This window comes from Monocercomonoides exilis (assembly GCF_001643675.1).
Source record: "Monocercomonoides exilis strain PA203 chromosome Unknown scaffold8-1962414, whole genome shotgun sequence".
Classification (NCBI taxonomy): domain Eukaryota; phylum Preaxostyla; order Oxymonadida; family Polymastigidae; genus Monocercomonoides; species Monocercomonoides exilis.
The window spans coordinates 604,224-619,318 of record NW_027150553.1 but is presented as its reverse complement, the minus strand read 5'-3'; the positions used below and the strand labels follow the sequence as shown (position 1 = coordinate 619,318).

At 41.8% G+C, this 15,095-nt stretch overlaps 6 protein-coding genes across 6 annotated transcripts; 2 read left to right on the top strand and 4 right to left on the bottom strand.

Moving 5' to 3' along the window:
- Positions 1-1,613: 1,613 nt before the first annotated feature.
- On the top strand, positions 1,614-2,901 carry MONOS_12290 (uncharacterized protein; the record flags this gene model as incomplete). The annotated part of the gene is made up of 2 exons (XM_067864899.1): positions 1,614-2,073; positions 2,706-2,901. The coding sequence occupies exons 1-2, from the start codon at positions 1,895-1,897 to the stop codon at positions 2,899-2,901; spliced, it is 375 nt and encodes a 124-aa protein (XP_067732913.1). The 5' UTR covers positions 1,614-1,894.
- A 552-nt stretch (positions 2,902-3,453) lies between these two features.
- On the bottom strand, positions 3,454-3,756 carry MONOS_12289 (uncharacterized protein; the record flags this gene model as incomplete). Its single annotated transcript, XM_067864897.1, has 1 exon — positions 3,454-3,756. One exon carries the CDS (start codon positions 3,754-3,756, stop codon positions 3,454-3,456), a length of 303 nt encoding a protein of 100 aa, XP_067732912.1.
- Positions 3,757-6,682: 2,926 nt separating this feature from the next.
- MONOS_12288 (uncharacterized protein) lies at positions 6,683-7,915 on the bottom strand (the record flags this gene model as incomplete). Its single annotated transcript, XM_067864896.1, has 1 exon — positions 6,683-7,915. One exon carries the CDS (start codon positions 7,913-7,915, stop codon positions 6,683-6,685), a length of 1,233 nt encoding a protein of 410 aa, XP_067732911.1.
- Positions 7,916-8,346: 431 nt separating this feature from the next.
- Positions 8,347-9,454, bottom strand: MONOS_12287 (uncharacterized protein; the record flags this gene model as incomplete). Its single annotated transcript, XM_067864895.1, has 2 exons — positions 8,347-9,343; positions 9,444-9,454. 2 exons carry the CDS (start codon positions 9,452-9,454, stop codon positions 8,347-8,349), a joined length of 1,008 nt encoding a protein of 335 aa, XP_067732910.1.
- A 1,584-nt stretch (positions 9,455-11,038) lies between these two features.
- On the bottom strand, positions 11,039-11,559 carry MONOS_12286 (uncharacterized protein; the record flags this gene model as incomplete). The annotated part of the gene is made up of 2 exons (XM_067864894.1): positions 11,039-11,250; positions 11,484-11,559. 2 exons carry the CDS (start codon positions 11,557-11,559, stop codon positions 11,039-11,041), a joined length of 288 nt encoding a protein of 95 aa, XP_067732909.1.
- A 1,951-nt stretch (positions 11,560-13,510) lies between these two features.
- MONOS_17129 (uncharacterized protein) lies at positions 13,511-14,481 on the top strand (the record flags this gene model as incomplete). Its single annotated transcript, XM_067870019.1, has 1 exon — positions 13,511-14,481. The coding sequence occupies exon 1, from the start codon at positions 14,026-14,028 to the stop codon at positions 14,479-14,481; it is 456 nt and encodes a 151-aa protein (XP_067732908.1). The 5' UTR covers positions 13,511-14,025.
- Between the last annotated feature and the right edge of the window lie 614 nt (positions 14,482-15,095).

Below are 15,095 nucleotides of genomic sequence, written 5' to 3'. Positions count from 1 at the left end.
GAAGAAGAAGAAGAAGAAGCTCTTAGCGATGAAGCAACATTTCCTGTGTTCAACATGCAAGACGAGCGTCTGACAATCGACTGAATTTCTTCAAACAGCTTGTTCCCTCTGGGAACTATTCATTTGGAAAAATAATACACAGTATTCGTCTTCTCTTTTGGCTTTCTTCTTCGATTTCTTCTTTTTGTCAGGCATTTTTTTGTAGAAGATATTCAAAAAGAGCATTTGAAGCACCTTCAGAGCAGTTTGACCAAAAGATCACGTTTATTGAGATTGAAAGATATTTCATTCTGGGCAAAATTGAATCCTTCTGATGCGATGTGTCTTGCAGCTTGCAATTAGACAATTTCCAGTTTGTGTGAATTCTTTCGATCAACGAACACATTCAAAATTATTTCCTCTTTCATCATCTGCTGCTCGATCCATACAAGCATACTCTCCATCCATCTCTCACTCCTTTTCTTCTTCTTGCATGTGTGCCTCCTTTAGTGATGCTAGTGAAGCGGAGCAGCCAGTTGCGAATCGAGAGAAAGAGTTCAACAAGATAAAATTCCAGTGAGTGAATTATTTAAGGTTGCTGTGTAGATCTTATGGTAAATGAAAGTGTGCTGATCGACAGGCTCGAGCTCAATCATCATGTTGCTATGCGTGAAACCGGATTGATGTGACCTTGTTCTTTTGCTTGTCAAATAAACAGATGAATGCTTCTGAATGGACATCTGCATTCGTGCTGGCTGCTGAGCGAGTAAAGGCTTTCTTACCCTTCACCATCTTCTCCACAGCTTGTAACAACTGTTGATTTTGATTTTGCATCAGTCTTTGTCTTTAGTTCTGATTCGTAACCATCTTCTGCGTAAGCTTTTGCTTTTTCTTCTTCTTTTTTGTTTGCTTGTTAATCAGTTTCTGTTATTACTCAATTTTTATTCTCTCCTTTTTGAGTGAAGAGCACTTTGAAGAAGAGGGGATTGTTGACAGGCTGAGGCATGGAGTTCAAAGGAGGTTACGAATGAGAAAAAAGGAAGAAGCTGGTAGATGAGAGAGAAGATGTCAGAGAAGAGGAAGAGGAAGGACAGATTTTGGATGATGAATTTTTAATAGTGTACATGCTTATCCAAGGAGTGTGACGCTTGTTTTTGTTATTCGTTTGGAAGCAAGCGGGACAATCATATTATGATAAAAGTGATTGGAGAGAAGAAGGAGATGCGTGTAGAGTGGGAGGGGTTTGTGGGGAAGACAATTGTGGAGTGTATGACACAGCCGGACGGGGAGATGACTGTCACGTTTATTGGGAAGAAGCTGTTTGGGAGGAGAGAGAAGAGAAGAGAAGGAGGAGAAGAAGAGAGATGAAGATCGTTTGTTGAAGAGAGAGGAGTGAAAAGTGAAAATTCTGGTGAAGAATTGGCGTTTGACATTGATGGGGAATTGTTTCTTTAAAATTCGGACAGAAAGAGAGAGATGATAAACGAGTTTGCTGCAATTGAAGATGCTGTGATTCATTAAAGTTTTCCGTTGATATTGAAATGAAAATGAAGTGTGTAATCTGCCGAGTCGATAACAAGGAATGGACGATTTGGTTGTTAACTCTGGCATATTCGATGATTGCCAAGAAGAGAATTAAAAATCGGATCTGTCCAAGGAATCGTTCTGGGTATCAAATAGTTGCATCATCTGCGTTCCGTAAGATGTTAAGTCTTCTTCGGGTAGATTTTGAGGTTTTCTTTTCTATTTTTCTTCTTCTGCGCAATGATGGAACTGCTGGTTCTGTCGCCTTCAGCGATTGCGCTGAATTTGCCGGAAGAAAGATAAGAAGAAGAACAAGTTGGAAAGGAAAAGGAGGCGAAGTGGATGAGTGGGCTGGCAGAGCAGCTGTAGGAGAAGGATAAGATCATCTGGGATGAATCAGAGGAAGATTCCGGAGCTGAGCGAGAAGCACAACACAGAGGTGAAAGAAGTGAAGCAGGTGAAGGAGAAGAAGTACTGGGCTCAGCAAAGAGGAGTGGTGAGCGTGTATGGCAAGCGGAAACTTGTGGGTTGGGGGGTTACAATTTACATATCTTCTTCATTAATTTATTCGTATGGCTGGCGGTTCTATCCTTGATTTCCTTGATTCTGCCGTTGGGGCTGTGTGAAAAGTGCATGTGCTGACGACAAGCAAGCAGAAGATGCTGTTCAAGGAGTCAATTGAGAAGCAGAAGTCAGAGATTGCGCAAAAGAAGCATGAGATAATCAAAATGAAGGCGTTGTATGAAGAGACAATGGAATATCTGGCTGGGCAGGTGAAGGTGCTGGAAGAGAAGACGGGGAGTGGAAAATTTGTTAGTGGAAGGGAATGTGTGACAGAGGAGAAATGGGTCAGTGCGAAGGATGGGTCGAGGATAAAAAGGAGGAGGAACAGAAACGGAGGCGGAGAACATTAGGAAGCGGAGGAGGGTGAAAATGAAGAAGAAAGAGATGCATGTGCGCTGTGTGAGATTCTGGTGTTGCCGTGAAAAGAACCGAAGAGAAAGGACGAAGATTGGATGTCAACAGAAGTACCAATAGAAGTAAATAAAAAGGAAGGGAAGACGAGTGTTGTGCAGCGGCTGCATACGCTTCTTAAGCAGAAGACTAACCGCAGAGACTATGAAGAGTCGGAGTGGATTGTGAAGTTGTTGAGTGTAACGGGGTTGAGAAATCTGATACAGGTAGTGAATCTTTATTGGAAGTACAGATGATGATGGAGCATCCGATAAAAACGATCTCTGTTCCGATGGTGCATGTGGAATACGAAGCGATGCATGCGTTTCGGTTGCCACAAACGCGGAGGTCGTCAGTTCCGATGCAGATGCTGCTGATGCCGCTAAAGACAGGGCTGCGACAGAAGCTGGCGCGGACGCTGTCGATGATCCAGGGAATATTTAGAGACAAGATAGCGACAGACCTGGGCAATGGCAGCGCTGGGTGGGAAGGTGTGGTGCTTCCAAGGCAGGTCCATGTGGACTTTATTTATATATGATTGGGGGAGAAATTCTTGTTGAAATTGAAGAAATAGGTGGTGTGGTTGGCGAGGATGTTTGGGGAAGAGCTGTTCCGGAAGGACTTTGCAGGGATGTGGCTATTTGGGGAATTTGTGCGGAAGGAGTAAATTGGAGGTGAAATGCAGTTTTCCTAACAACTTGACGGTGCTTGAAGTTGTATCGTTAAAAAAATTGAAGTGTCTTTTGGTTGCTTGAGAAAATAGAGTCGGAAAAGAGATTTACTGAAATATCTGTGTTACCATCATTTTTACTGAACTTCAGGATAGAAGCAGCTTCTGGATGTTTGTGACGAAGCTGATCTGCGAAATCCTCATCTGCAGTCTTTGAATAATGAGATTATGAAGACAGAAAGATGCACTGGACAACTTAAAGCAGGAGCTTTATGCAGTATCGAAGGTGGCTGGGGAATGGATTGGGCTGAAGCTACCAGTGGAGATTATACAATCGGTGGTGGAGAAGAAAGAATGGCGGTAGGCGTTGTTCCAGATGGTGCGGCTGCTGCGAGGGCTGTTGCGGCTGAAGCTGTGGAGGAACAACTCAAAAAAAGGCGATCTGCTTTGATTTTCCTTTGGAGGATGGGCAGCGAGTGGTGCGGTTTCTGCCGACGGTGGCATGAGGAGGGAGTTAATAGCAAAGCCTTGCCATGTTCTTCATTGGCATTGACATCCTCCTTTTCGTATTCTTTTTCTAAATATTCTTCCTCTTCCTCCGACTCCTCTTTCTCTTTTTTCTCTTCCATTCTTTTCTTATCTATTTTTACATTCTCAATTTTTCTTCTTAACTTGATTTTGTTTCATCTATTAACCTCATGATCCTTCCATCACTTGTTTCTTTTCACATTCATTTTCTTTCAAAGAATTTTTTGAAAGTTACAAATATATAGTTAACATAGAGAATGTTTTGTCTTCTTTTTGCTTATTTCTGAGTAAATAACAGAAAATAAGAAGGTGAAGAAGGTGAAGAAGAAGAAGACAAATATTGTTTTGAACAAATTGGAATGAAATGTTGTGAAACTGGAGTGTTTAATGAATCAGGAGAAGAAAGAGGAGGAGAAGAAGGAGAAGAAGATGATGATGAAAAAGAAGAGGAGGAAAAGGAGGAAGAGGAAGATGAAAATGAAGAAGAAGAAGAAGAAGAAGAAGAAGAAGAAGAAGAAGAAGAAGAAGAAGAAGAAGAAGAAGAAGAAGAAGAAGAAGAAGAAGAAGAAGAAGAAGAAGAAACACTTTAAGAACAGAAGCTCCTTACGAATTTCTCGAGCAGTTCTTGAATGAAGAAATTCCAACAAAAACACTTCCTGAAGTCGAACTGTCAATCGAAATGATTCAACCTTCAGACAATTTCACTCCATCGGCATCAATTCCATTCAGCACAGCATTTCCACATTGCCCAATCTCAACAACATTTCTTGTTGATTCAACCTGTTCCAGCTTCACATTTATCAATGATATTTCATCTCCACAAAACAGAAACAATGATTTCTTGAATGATTGCATTGTTATTGAGCAGTTGTCAATATGAAGAATTCCATTTTCGATGCTCAGCAATGTTGAATTGAGACAACAGATTCAATGTTTTCTGATGCAAATGTCGAAGAAAAATCAACAAATGAAAGAGAGAGCTGGCCTTTTGCTTCATGGATAAGAGAACTGCCTGAATAGGATAATGACTGATCAAAGTTGAATTTCAATCTTTCAATCCGAACAATCCCTGTTGTTGTGATGATGCTTCCCTCGTCACTAACAATTGTCGAGTTCAGATGGACCAGAGCAGATGAAATAGATTCAAGGGAGCGCACAATAACATTCAGCGCACTGCTTTCTCCATTGATGATCATTTCCCCTAATATCAACAGCTACGAATTGCGCGAAGGGATGATGTGTTGCACTCCAACATCTAATGACTCACAAGGAAAACGAAACTCTCTGCATTGCTTGCTGTCTTCCTAGTTTTTATCAGCAGAAGATACAAATAGCGTCTCACTCTGGTATTTCACATCATTCAGCTGAATATCCATTTCTTCTTCTAAAGAGTCTGTTTCGCATTCCCATATTGTAGGATATTTCACAAAATGTGCTCTGAAATATGCAGCAAACTTTCTAAGCTTAAAAAAAGAAAGTTTATATTTTAATGAATAAATAATGCATTCATATAAAACCAAAACGAAAACCGTTTGACTTGTTTAATATCTTTATTAAACTTGTGGGAGGATTCTTTGCATTTATTAAAATTCCAGGCGCATTCTGCGCAATGAAAAAATATAATCAAATAAAATATTGATTTATCAACGAATCTCAATTTGTATATGAAAAGCAATCAAAACAAACTTTGAAGATTTCATGAGTCAACAATTATAAAATAGTCCAATCTTGAAAAAACCTTTTCACATTGAAATACTGAAATTTTAATTTTGATCATAATATTGGATGCATAATATTTTGATCCAAAATGTTTATTATCGAAAAAAAGAAAGTTGTGAATCGACAAACATCACTGTGAAAGTTTGAATTTTTCATTGAAATAATGGAAACGGAATGTTTTTTAATTAACTTCCATGGGTCAGATTTCTGATCTGTAGTGACTTTTCAAAAAAAAATACCCATATGAGAAATATATTTCATCAGAAAACTGACAGATTCCTATTATCTTTTAGAGATCAGATAAGAAAATGATTTTTAAGTGTTTTGATTTCACCTGTCCAATCACTTTCTGATTAATTACTCTTATGAGATGCAATATCCAATAACTCAAACTTATCACTTCTCCCTTTATTCTTCATGTTTGATTCCATTTCCGATTCTTTTGATGGAACGCAGTGAGACAGGTTTGCTCCGAGATAATGAGTATTGATCACGATTTATGGGCGGTTTAAGTGAGAACTTCGCCCTCCCAAACATGACGTGGAAAAATGGCTAGATGAAAACATTGACAAAAACATTCAAACTATAATAAAGTGTATTATGAATTGTCCGCTTCTCTTCACCACCTTCTTCGCCTTTTCGCCTTGGTTACGAAGACCAGAGGGCAGGGGACATAGCCCCTCGGAGCTTTCTCCTGCAGTCAGTGCAGGGATCAGGTGAGGCGAGTGTTCTGTTCGGAGCAGAAAGAAAAACCACTCTCGCTTATGCAAGGCGTGGAAAAGAAAACTGCATGTGATGTGCTCCGCCTCCCGTTCTTCTGCTGCATCAGCAGAGCAACCCAAAAACATCACACACTGCATATTTTAAATAAAATTCTTTTCTGTGAAAACAATAATAATATTACAAAGGAGTAGGATCATGATTAAAACTCAACATTCGTTATACGTTTCTCTGAACAGATTCTAGGTGCACTCTTGTGATTTCGGGCGGTTGATCTTTTTCCATCTCCTCTGCTTTCTCGCCCTTTTTCCCGTCATCTTCTCACTTGCATGTAGCCTTTCCTCGCACCCAGCCGCTTTGAGTCTCTCCATCTGCGTTCGTATTATTTTGGAGCAAATCCTATCTCACTTATTTCTATCAATTCTCAATAAAGCGAATCTATGAACGCAAGGAGCAGGTTTGCTCCTCAATAATGAGTTCTGAAATCCCGTACTCTCTTTTCTCCACTGATCTAAAACTTTCCTGCCTTGCACAATCTCGTGCGGTGGATGAATAGAGGGACTGTAGATGAAGGTGCGGCCCCTGTCTCTACTCCCTCCTATACTTGGAATGCTTTCGGGGTGTTCTCGATCGGGTCTTCTGCGCTTGAACGGTAATGACAATTTGTCCTATGCATCTCTCTCCGCGTTTCCTCCGAACAGTTTCCGGCTTCTTCTGCAAGGCAGTTTGTCTGCCCTCCGTCAGCTCCAAAATGCTGCGGGGAATTATAGAAAGTGTCTCATCACCCTTGGGGAGTTGTGCTATATCGTTCTCATGCTGCGAACTCATCTCTCGAATCGACCCTCTTCTCTTCGACCTCTTTCTCTTGCTCGTCTCCGCTTCTCCCCTCGATTGTGATGTCTCTTCAGGATACTCCTTTGTTTCAGCTTCTGTATTCTCATTTGAAATATCCTTTATTTCGCTATCCTTCTCCAACTTGTCTCCCTTTTCAGCAAGGGGTACTGGGCCTCCGATCGTCTCCAGGATCCATCTCGTGCATTGAACTGGTAGCACGGTGTAATACTCCTGGGCTACTCTAGAGCCTGGCGCCCATCTCGCACAAGCATTGATTGCTTTCCAATCTTCTTCTTGTTGTCTTGCTAAGTGCATTATCACAGCGTGTCTTATCGAGTACGCGGTAAATGTGTCGGGTATTCCGTTCTCTCTCAGGACAGCCACGAATTCTACTTTAATCCTCTGCAAGTTTGCAGGTTGCCTCTCCCTGATATCGAACCACACATGTTCGTCTCTAAAGGATGTCTTTGTATAATCTATCCAACGTTGGAGCGCTGCTACCGCATCGATACGTTGGTTTGGATGCTTATTTATAATAACCTTAACAGTCTCTCCCCCTGATGTCTTTGTTTGTACTTGTGTCTGGACTAAATCCTCTTTAAGTATCGTTGTCCCTCTTCTCATCCTCTCCAGCTCTGCTGGTCTTAACGCACCAAATATCATAGTTAAAATGAGAGCCCTCCTTTGGAGGGTCTGTGGGTCTTTCATATCGTGAGTGGCTTCAGCCCATTTCGTGATGATTGTCAAGTCCCACATCGATTTGTATCGTTTGCCTCTTCTTGGTTTCTCCCCCACATAGGTCTTTGGAAATATCTCTATGTCTTTCACGTCAACCTTAGTCTCTCTGAAGAGGTTAATAGAATCCAGCACTTTCCGTACTGTCTGATTTATCACTCCGCTTGAGAGGTTTGTATTCGAGAGTGTTTCAATGAACTCCGCCATAATCCATTTGGCGTCTTTGTTTGTGAGGGGGTCCGTGTCATCCATGCTCTCTCTATCAAGAAACTGCTTAAATCTTCGCAACGCTCTCCACGTATATCTTTCACTCTTCTGGTTTTTCAGTATTGCTGCTGCTATATCTCTTGCTCCGACGTATTCACCCCATGTTTAGAAGAGGTCCCTTCCTGGGATATTTTCCTCTCCAGTATAATGCTTATTACATCTCCTGGGAATAATTTCCAGCCTTCCCTTCTCATCTTTGCTCTTGGTATCATGCACTCCTGAAAGTTCCCCAGGTTCCTTATCAAATGCCCAGGCTGCAGTAACGTGGTCCAGGTCCGCCCCCGCCAGGCTGGCAGAATCAGAATCGTTAGATCCCTCTGGGCTTCGTTCATCTTCTCTTTCAGAGTCCTTCCGATGTTTCTCAGGAACGGGTGGACTAGTACTATCTCATTTCCTTGCGTTTCTCTCTCTCTCTCTCACACTTCTTTCTCATGGAGGAAAGTCTCCAAGAACTTCCGCAAGGCACCTGCGCAATCGGTTCTGAAATTGTTTCCAGTGTTCTCGGTGCGACTGTTTGCAATATCTCTGCAACCTTCTCCCCCTTCAGTGCATAGTCCGGCTTTTTCGCCATCCGACTGAGTGCATCTGCTTCCGTGTTCTGCTCTCCCGGGAGATGTTCCATCTGTATTGTAATGTCCAGGCTGTTCAGCTTCTTCTCCAATGCTCTCAGTATTGGAATGAGCGATGGCGCAACCCTCTTCTTCTGTATTGTCCATCTCGTGGACATATTGTCTGTCCTCAGACGAATATGGTCTATCCTCTGTTGTTGCAGTCACACTCACTTTCTCTCTAGTGTCCTCAACACTGCCCTGGACTCTTTCTCGTTGATCGCTAATGCACTCTCCTTGCGCGTCCAACTTCCATGGACATATATCTTCTCTTCCCTGCTCTCTTTCAGTATTGTTGGCACTGCACACAATCCCAGCTCTGAAGCGTCCGTCGTTAGTACCGCAGGTCTGTTCCTTCTCTTCAGACTCCTTGGTCTGTTTTCTTGAAGTATCTTTCTCCAGTGTGTTAATTCTCCCAACAACATTGTGTTGGCTATTCCCGTTCCCTTTCAGCCCCCGCGGGCTATTGCCTGCCCCAGAACATATTGCATTCGCACCATCCACAAGCTCGCTGGTGGGTGTTGTAACCTCACAAAATTCAACCTCCCGAGGAGTGCTGCTAAATCCCTCGTCCTTTGTCTCCTCCTTTTCTTTGCATGTGCTATCCAGATTCGCACATCCTCCAGGAGCAGCACTCTCTTCCTCTCTTGGAGCGTCACTTCCATTTTCTCTGAATTCCAACTCCATCCCAAAAACTCCACACTCCTTGTTGATTACAAGTTCAATTTCTCTTCCAACAGTATCCAGCTCAGATTTCTCAGGAACTGAGCTATCTCCTGTGAGATCGATCTCAAAACTTCCCTGTCTGGGTGCATAAGGAGAATGTTTTCTAGATATATTGCCAGCTTCACTTTCCACTGTTCTCTGATATATGACTCCGCCGGTCTCTTTATCTTTGTGAATACTCTGGGCGCATCCCTTGCTCCAAATGGCGTCCCTACGTTAGCGTAACATTGACTTTGAAAGCTGAAGCACAGATAGTGACTGAATTGCTCGTCCACTTTGACATGGGTGATTTTTTTTGATATCATAAAAAATTCCGACGTTTGATCAGAAAAAATTTTCATTAAGGGTTGCTTAAAAAAGAAAAATAAAAATGATGATCATGCAAAAATCTGCATTCATATATTGTTAATATAATTTATTTGTTCGTTTAAAATTGTTTACAATTGATTTTATTTCAAATATCTTGAAATAAAAATAATTTCAAAAAAAAATATCGAAAATTCAATAAACGCAACAAAACATTTTTTTAATCATTAATATAACATGATAACAATAATAACTATATGAAATCAATAATTTTTTATATTATAATAAGTTTTATGATGTTATTGGAAAGAAATTTATATATAAATATTGAAGATCTTAAAACTTTCGTTAAAAACAATCGATATTCAATAATAAACATTGAAAAAGAGAATAGAAACTCAAGACATTTATCAAATATACAACAATTTGTCGTTGATATTTGCTTGGAAATAAATAATACTTCAAAGAAGTTATTTTAATAGATTGATCAAAGTTATTTTTAAAAATTGCAAAGTTAGAATCAAAAAAAATTAAAAAGAAATAAGAAAAATTTCACTTTTTTCACTAAAAAAGCTCACAACTATTATGAATACATCTTTTTCATCATCTGTTTTTCTTTTAAGCATTGCCTAAGTTGTTTGATGAACATTCCATTCAACCATTTTTTGAATATTCTTCTTTGCGCTATTTCTTCCTCTTCGAAAATCACTTTGAAAGCTGGACAGATATGTGAATAAGTTTGCTTGAATTCTTCTGCAGTCTTGCTTAATTCAGTTTCGACCTTGAATGAGGATGTTAGAGTAACTTTTGAAAGTGGAGATGATGGTTTTCAGGCTGATAACAATCAGCTCTTGGAGGCTGGTGCCATGAGAGTTCGAAACACTGTGCAAAATTGCGAGCACAGCGTTTTCACAGATCAAGTGCACTGGGAGCAGCAGCGTGGTGGAGTGCAGCGAGTGTATGATTGGTGGAGGGGAGAAGGGGGAGCTGAGACGGGGGATGCATAAAGATCGCAGCGATGCATGAGGAGGCTAGCGAGGCCAGGCACAGACCCATGGATTGAGCAGCTGGGTGTTCTTGGGGGAGGCAGACGCTATTTGACAGTTTTCCCTCGAGCGCGTGGTGTTTGCCATCGATGAGCTCAGCGAATTCGTGCTGGACACAGCCGGCGCCGACCTCCCCCTCTCCATTCTCAACCTCCACTTCGCATCCTTTCCTTCACCCCCTCCATCGCCTCCCACTCCTCCCACCGACCCCAACCTCGATGTCGACCTCCTCCCCTTCATCACATTCTTCCGCGTCCACCAGATATTCGTCGACCAAGACACCGGCTCCTCTGCCCGCCAGGTCAGCTACCTGCTTGAGACCTGCATCTCCCTTTCCACTGTTGTTCTCTGCATCTGCCGCTCAATAGAAAACTCCCTCTGGATCAGCCCACTCTTCCCTCTTCTCCCTCCTCGACGGATAACTAGCTGTGTACTCCTTCCTCTTTTCCGCGGCTGACCAGCTCGTCCGCCTCAACCCCACCCTCATTTGTTCTTGTTGAAGAACCCTTCGCCCCTCCAACATATCTGTTTATTCCTTCCACTTCACATGCCCTGCTCTTCGTGCTCTCCCCGCTTCCTCCCTCTTCCCCTCCGACACCAACCTCTCCGTCCTCAGTGCTGCCAGCCTCTGCTCCTGCTCGACGATGACATCAGCAACTTTGTTGAGTATCTCATCACCACGTATCTCGCCATTGGAGGTTTCAGTGTTGTTATTTTCATCTTGCTGTGAAATCAGTCAATATGCTTCTTCAGCATGATGCGTTCCATCTTCACTATCATCTCGCTCGACAAGCTCTGTTGGAGTGTGTATACCGACAGCTTCCAGCTCACCAGTTAAAGCCTTTCCATTTGTTTATTTTCCCTCACTGCCAGCTGCAACCTCATCTGCTTGATCTGTTAGAGCACTCAAGATCGCCTCGTTCAAATGAGGAGGCGGAGTCATTTTTCCTGGCACATCTTAGTGGCTCCTCAACTGTTGATTCACTCGGCGCTGAATTAACAATCATCTCTCTCCTCTGCCTTTCGTATCAATGCTTTCAGGCTTTCGTGTTAAGGAAGAAACAGATGAAATAACACTCCTCGAAATCTGTCATTCCTTGCTCTGAGAGAAAGAAAGATAAGAAGGGGATATGGGGGAATTGAAGAAGGGGAAGAAGGAAAAGGAGAAGATGAAGATGAATCGAGTTGCGAAGATATAATAAGATGATGGGGAAGAGAAAATGGAAAAAGGGAATACGAAGAAGAGGAAGAGGAAGGATAAGAAGAAGAAGAAGGAGGAGGAGGAGGAGGGGGAAAAAAAGGAAAGGAAGGAAAGGAAGGAAAGGTTGGAGGAGGTGCATAGGGGAGTATGGAAGAAGTAGTTGAGAAGAGAGCAGAGGCATTGAATTGAGCTTGAGCGGAAAGAGGAGGAGGAGGAGGAATATTCAGAGGAGGTTGAAGAAAAGCATCATCAGCTGCATTTGTTGTGTGTGCATTCACATTCTGTTCTTTAATACTTTCTGTTGAAGAATATGAAGAAGAAGATGATGACGACGAAAGAGAAGATGAAGGCAACGATTGTGAGTTAATTTCAACATCATTTGCTTCTATGTTTGTATTGAGCTTATTTATGGATTTATCATCCTCTTCTTCTTTTCTTTCTCTATCCTTCCTCTCTTTTCCTTCTCCATCTTTTCTCTTTCTTTCCTTCTTCCTTTTCTCCTTTTCTCTCATCCTCCTTGCCCAGATCTCATCCTCTCTGTCTTCCAGTGCCTTCATTCCTTTCTCAGCAAACCTCAGCTCCTGCGGATATTTCAGTATGCGAGCCAAAATCCCCTCTTCTCCGTCGCACACAAGCTTCTCTATGTCCCATCCATCAACAGGCAGCAGCAACACACTGTCTTCCATAGTGCTTCTCCGTACGAAAGTCTCAACACAGCAGACCCAGTGGTGGAGAAGAGAAGGAAGTGTGAAATGGAGCGAGCACTGTATTTCTTGAAGAACAGAAGAAGAAGAGGATGATGAAGAAAACGAAGAAGAAGAAGAATATATAACTAAGTCTGAATGTGGAGACGACGTCGAAATAGTCAGTCGAATTTATATTGAAGAAGATGGAAATACTTTTCTATCTGGTTTCGAAGAGGCATTTAGATGAGAAGTGATAATACCATTTGGCTGATTTTCTGCATCATCTTCGTTTTCCTCATGTGTCGTTTCAGGAGAGCTGTGAGTTGTTGCAATTTTGGCATCATTTTCGCTTTTCTTTTCTTTTCTTTTTCATTTCCATTCTCAGTTTTCTTTTTGGAAGAAATAGAATAAGAGAGCAGATTTGAAGATGGAGAAGAAATCAATGAAGATGCAGAGGAAGAGGAAGTAGCAATGGAAGAAGATAACATCAAAGAAAAAGGTGATAGAGACGAGTTCCGCTTCTGACTTGATGCTGGCTTCCTCTTCTGCCTTTTGATTTCAGCTGCATTTTGCGAGAGTGTTGAGCGTGGATGCGCAATAGAGATCGGTTTGAGTGTGCGATAGCTGTGCTTCTTGTGTGTCTGTGCAAGTGGCTGGAGAGGATGACAAAATTGTTTGATAACAGATGTATTTTGAGAGGCTGATGAAGAAGATGAAATAGAAGAAGTTGAAGAAGAAGGTGATGATAATGATGCAGTTGGAACAGCTGTTGAGGAAGGAGATAAGGTTGTTGTTGACGAGCTGGATTTTGAATGGGACGAATTTAAGGAATGAGAGTGTGAGTGAGGCTTTGAAGAAGAAGAAGAAGAAGAAGATGATGATAATGATAAAATCACTGAAGACGTATCACAAGCACGTCTGCTTTTCTTCGAAGCAGACTTCGATGCTTCTGACGAGCTGCCATATAGCACTCTCAGCTCGCTTTTCCTTCTCTCTTCGTTCTCTTCGTCCTCCACAGAAAATAGTCCATCTCCTCTTTAGCACCTTCTCATTGAGTTCGTATTGCCCACCTCTGCTTATCTTCATTGCGAAATAAAACCCAAGTAGTCTTTGTGTTCCACTAATTTTCCTGACAGCAGTCATTCTTCGCAGGAAGGAATAACAAGAGATGTTCTGCCTTGATCAAATAACTCCAAATGCATCATTCTATCGACTTTGCTTTTGGAAATGCCATCTTTCTCTGTCTATAAAGAACCCTCGTGCTCAACTCTATTTCCTCTTTCTCTTTCTCTCTCAATTGGCGACGTCAATTTCCCTTCTATGTTATCTCCGCTGAACAAAATTTCGTTCTTCTCTCTCATCCTCCATCTTTTTGCAGTTCTCATTGTCTTCATCTCCTTCTTTTTCTTCTCTCTCTTCCACTTTCTCTCTTCCATCTGCTGACTCGCAAGCATCTTCTTGCTCATCTCCACCTCCATCCTCTTCACATTCTTATCTCCCATCTTTCAGTTCAGCTCCCGTCATGTCTCCCGTATCTTTAACACAACTTCACAAGGCTCACACTTCTTGCACTCAAGCAGCTTCACTAACACTTTGTTATCTTCCCAGACAATTTTCTTCTTATGCACCGCAGTCACGCACGAAAGCTCCGATTCCTTATAGAACTCCCCCCGCTGCTTCAACAGCAGCAGCGTCGGCGACACCACTTCTTCTGCTCCAGCTGTCCGCTATGTCTTTCGTGGCTTATCAAACTCCCGCATTCGCGCCAGGTTCTACCGATGCTCCTGCATCTTCCACTCAAACGGCCAAATCAACTCCTGCATTTTGTTCTTCGACTGTCAACTCTCGGCACGCCATGTTTCAGCCCATCACCAACCAAATGGACGCACACCAACGCCGCACCATCTGTTTTCTGCTCGCAATTCTGAGACTAGCATATTCAACAGACGCGTCTGCTTCGTCAAAAAAAGCCATGTGAGAATGTTATCTGTATCTGAATCAGAGAAAAAATAATAAAAAATCATGCAAGGATCTTGAAATTATAATTATTAAGTTCAAAATTGAAAAAAAAAAAGAAGATTGAATTAAATAGATTGAACAAAATAACCTTTCTAATTTTCCATTCTACCTCTCTTGCTTCTCATTCCTTTTTCTTACCTCCATCTTTTGTTCTCGTTCGTTTCCTTTCTCTGCAGTTCTGTTTCTGCAAAACAAATCTCCCTTGTCCTGCATAAAACATGAGCATTCTTTTACATTTCTTGCTCTTCCGCTGCTGTCTCCAGTCGACAAACAATTGAATTCCCCGTCTCATTGAATTAGCAACAATGCGCTGTAAAAGCATTTCATAAATAAAAAAATGCCACTGCTTCAATAATTATTGCAACTCGCCAAGAAGATGAATGAATGCATGATATTTCATTCTTCTTGTTGGCGCACGAGCAGCAGAGTGAACTCAATCAGCGCCAGAAAATATGTTCGGTTGAAAGCAGAATCTGATGAAATTCTCCATTTTTTTTATAAAAAACCATTTCTCATAAAAGCCGCAACGCAAGATAAATACAGGCCAACAGTTTAAGAATCAGATATTACTGA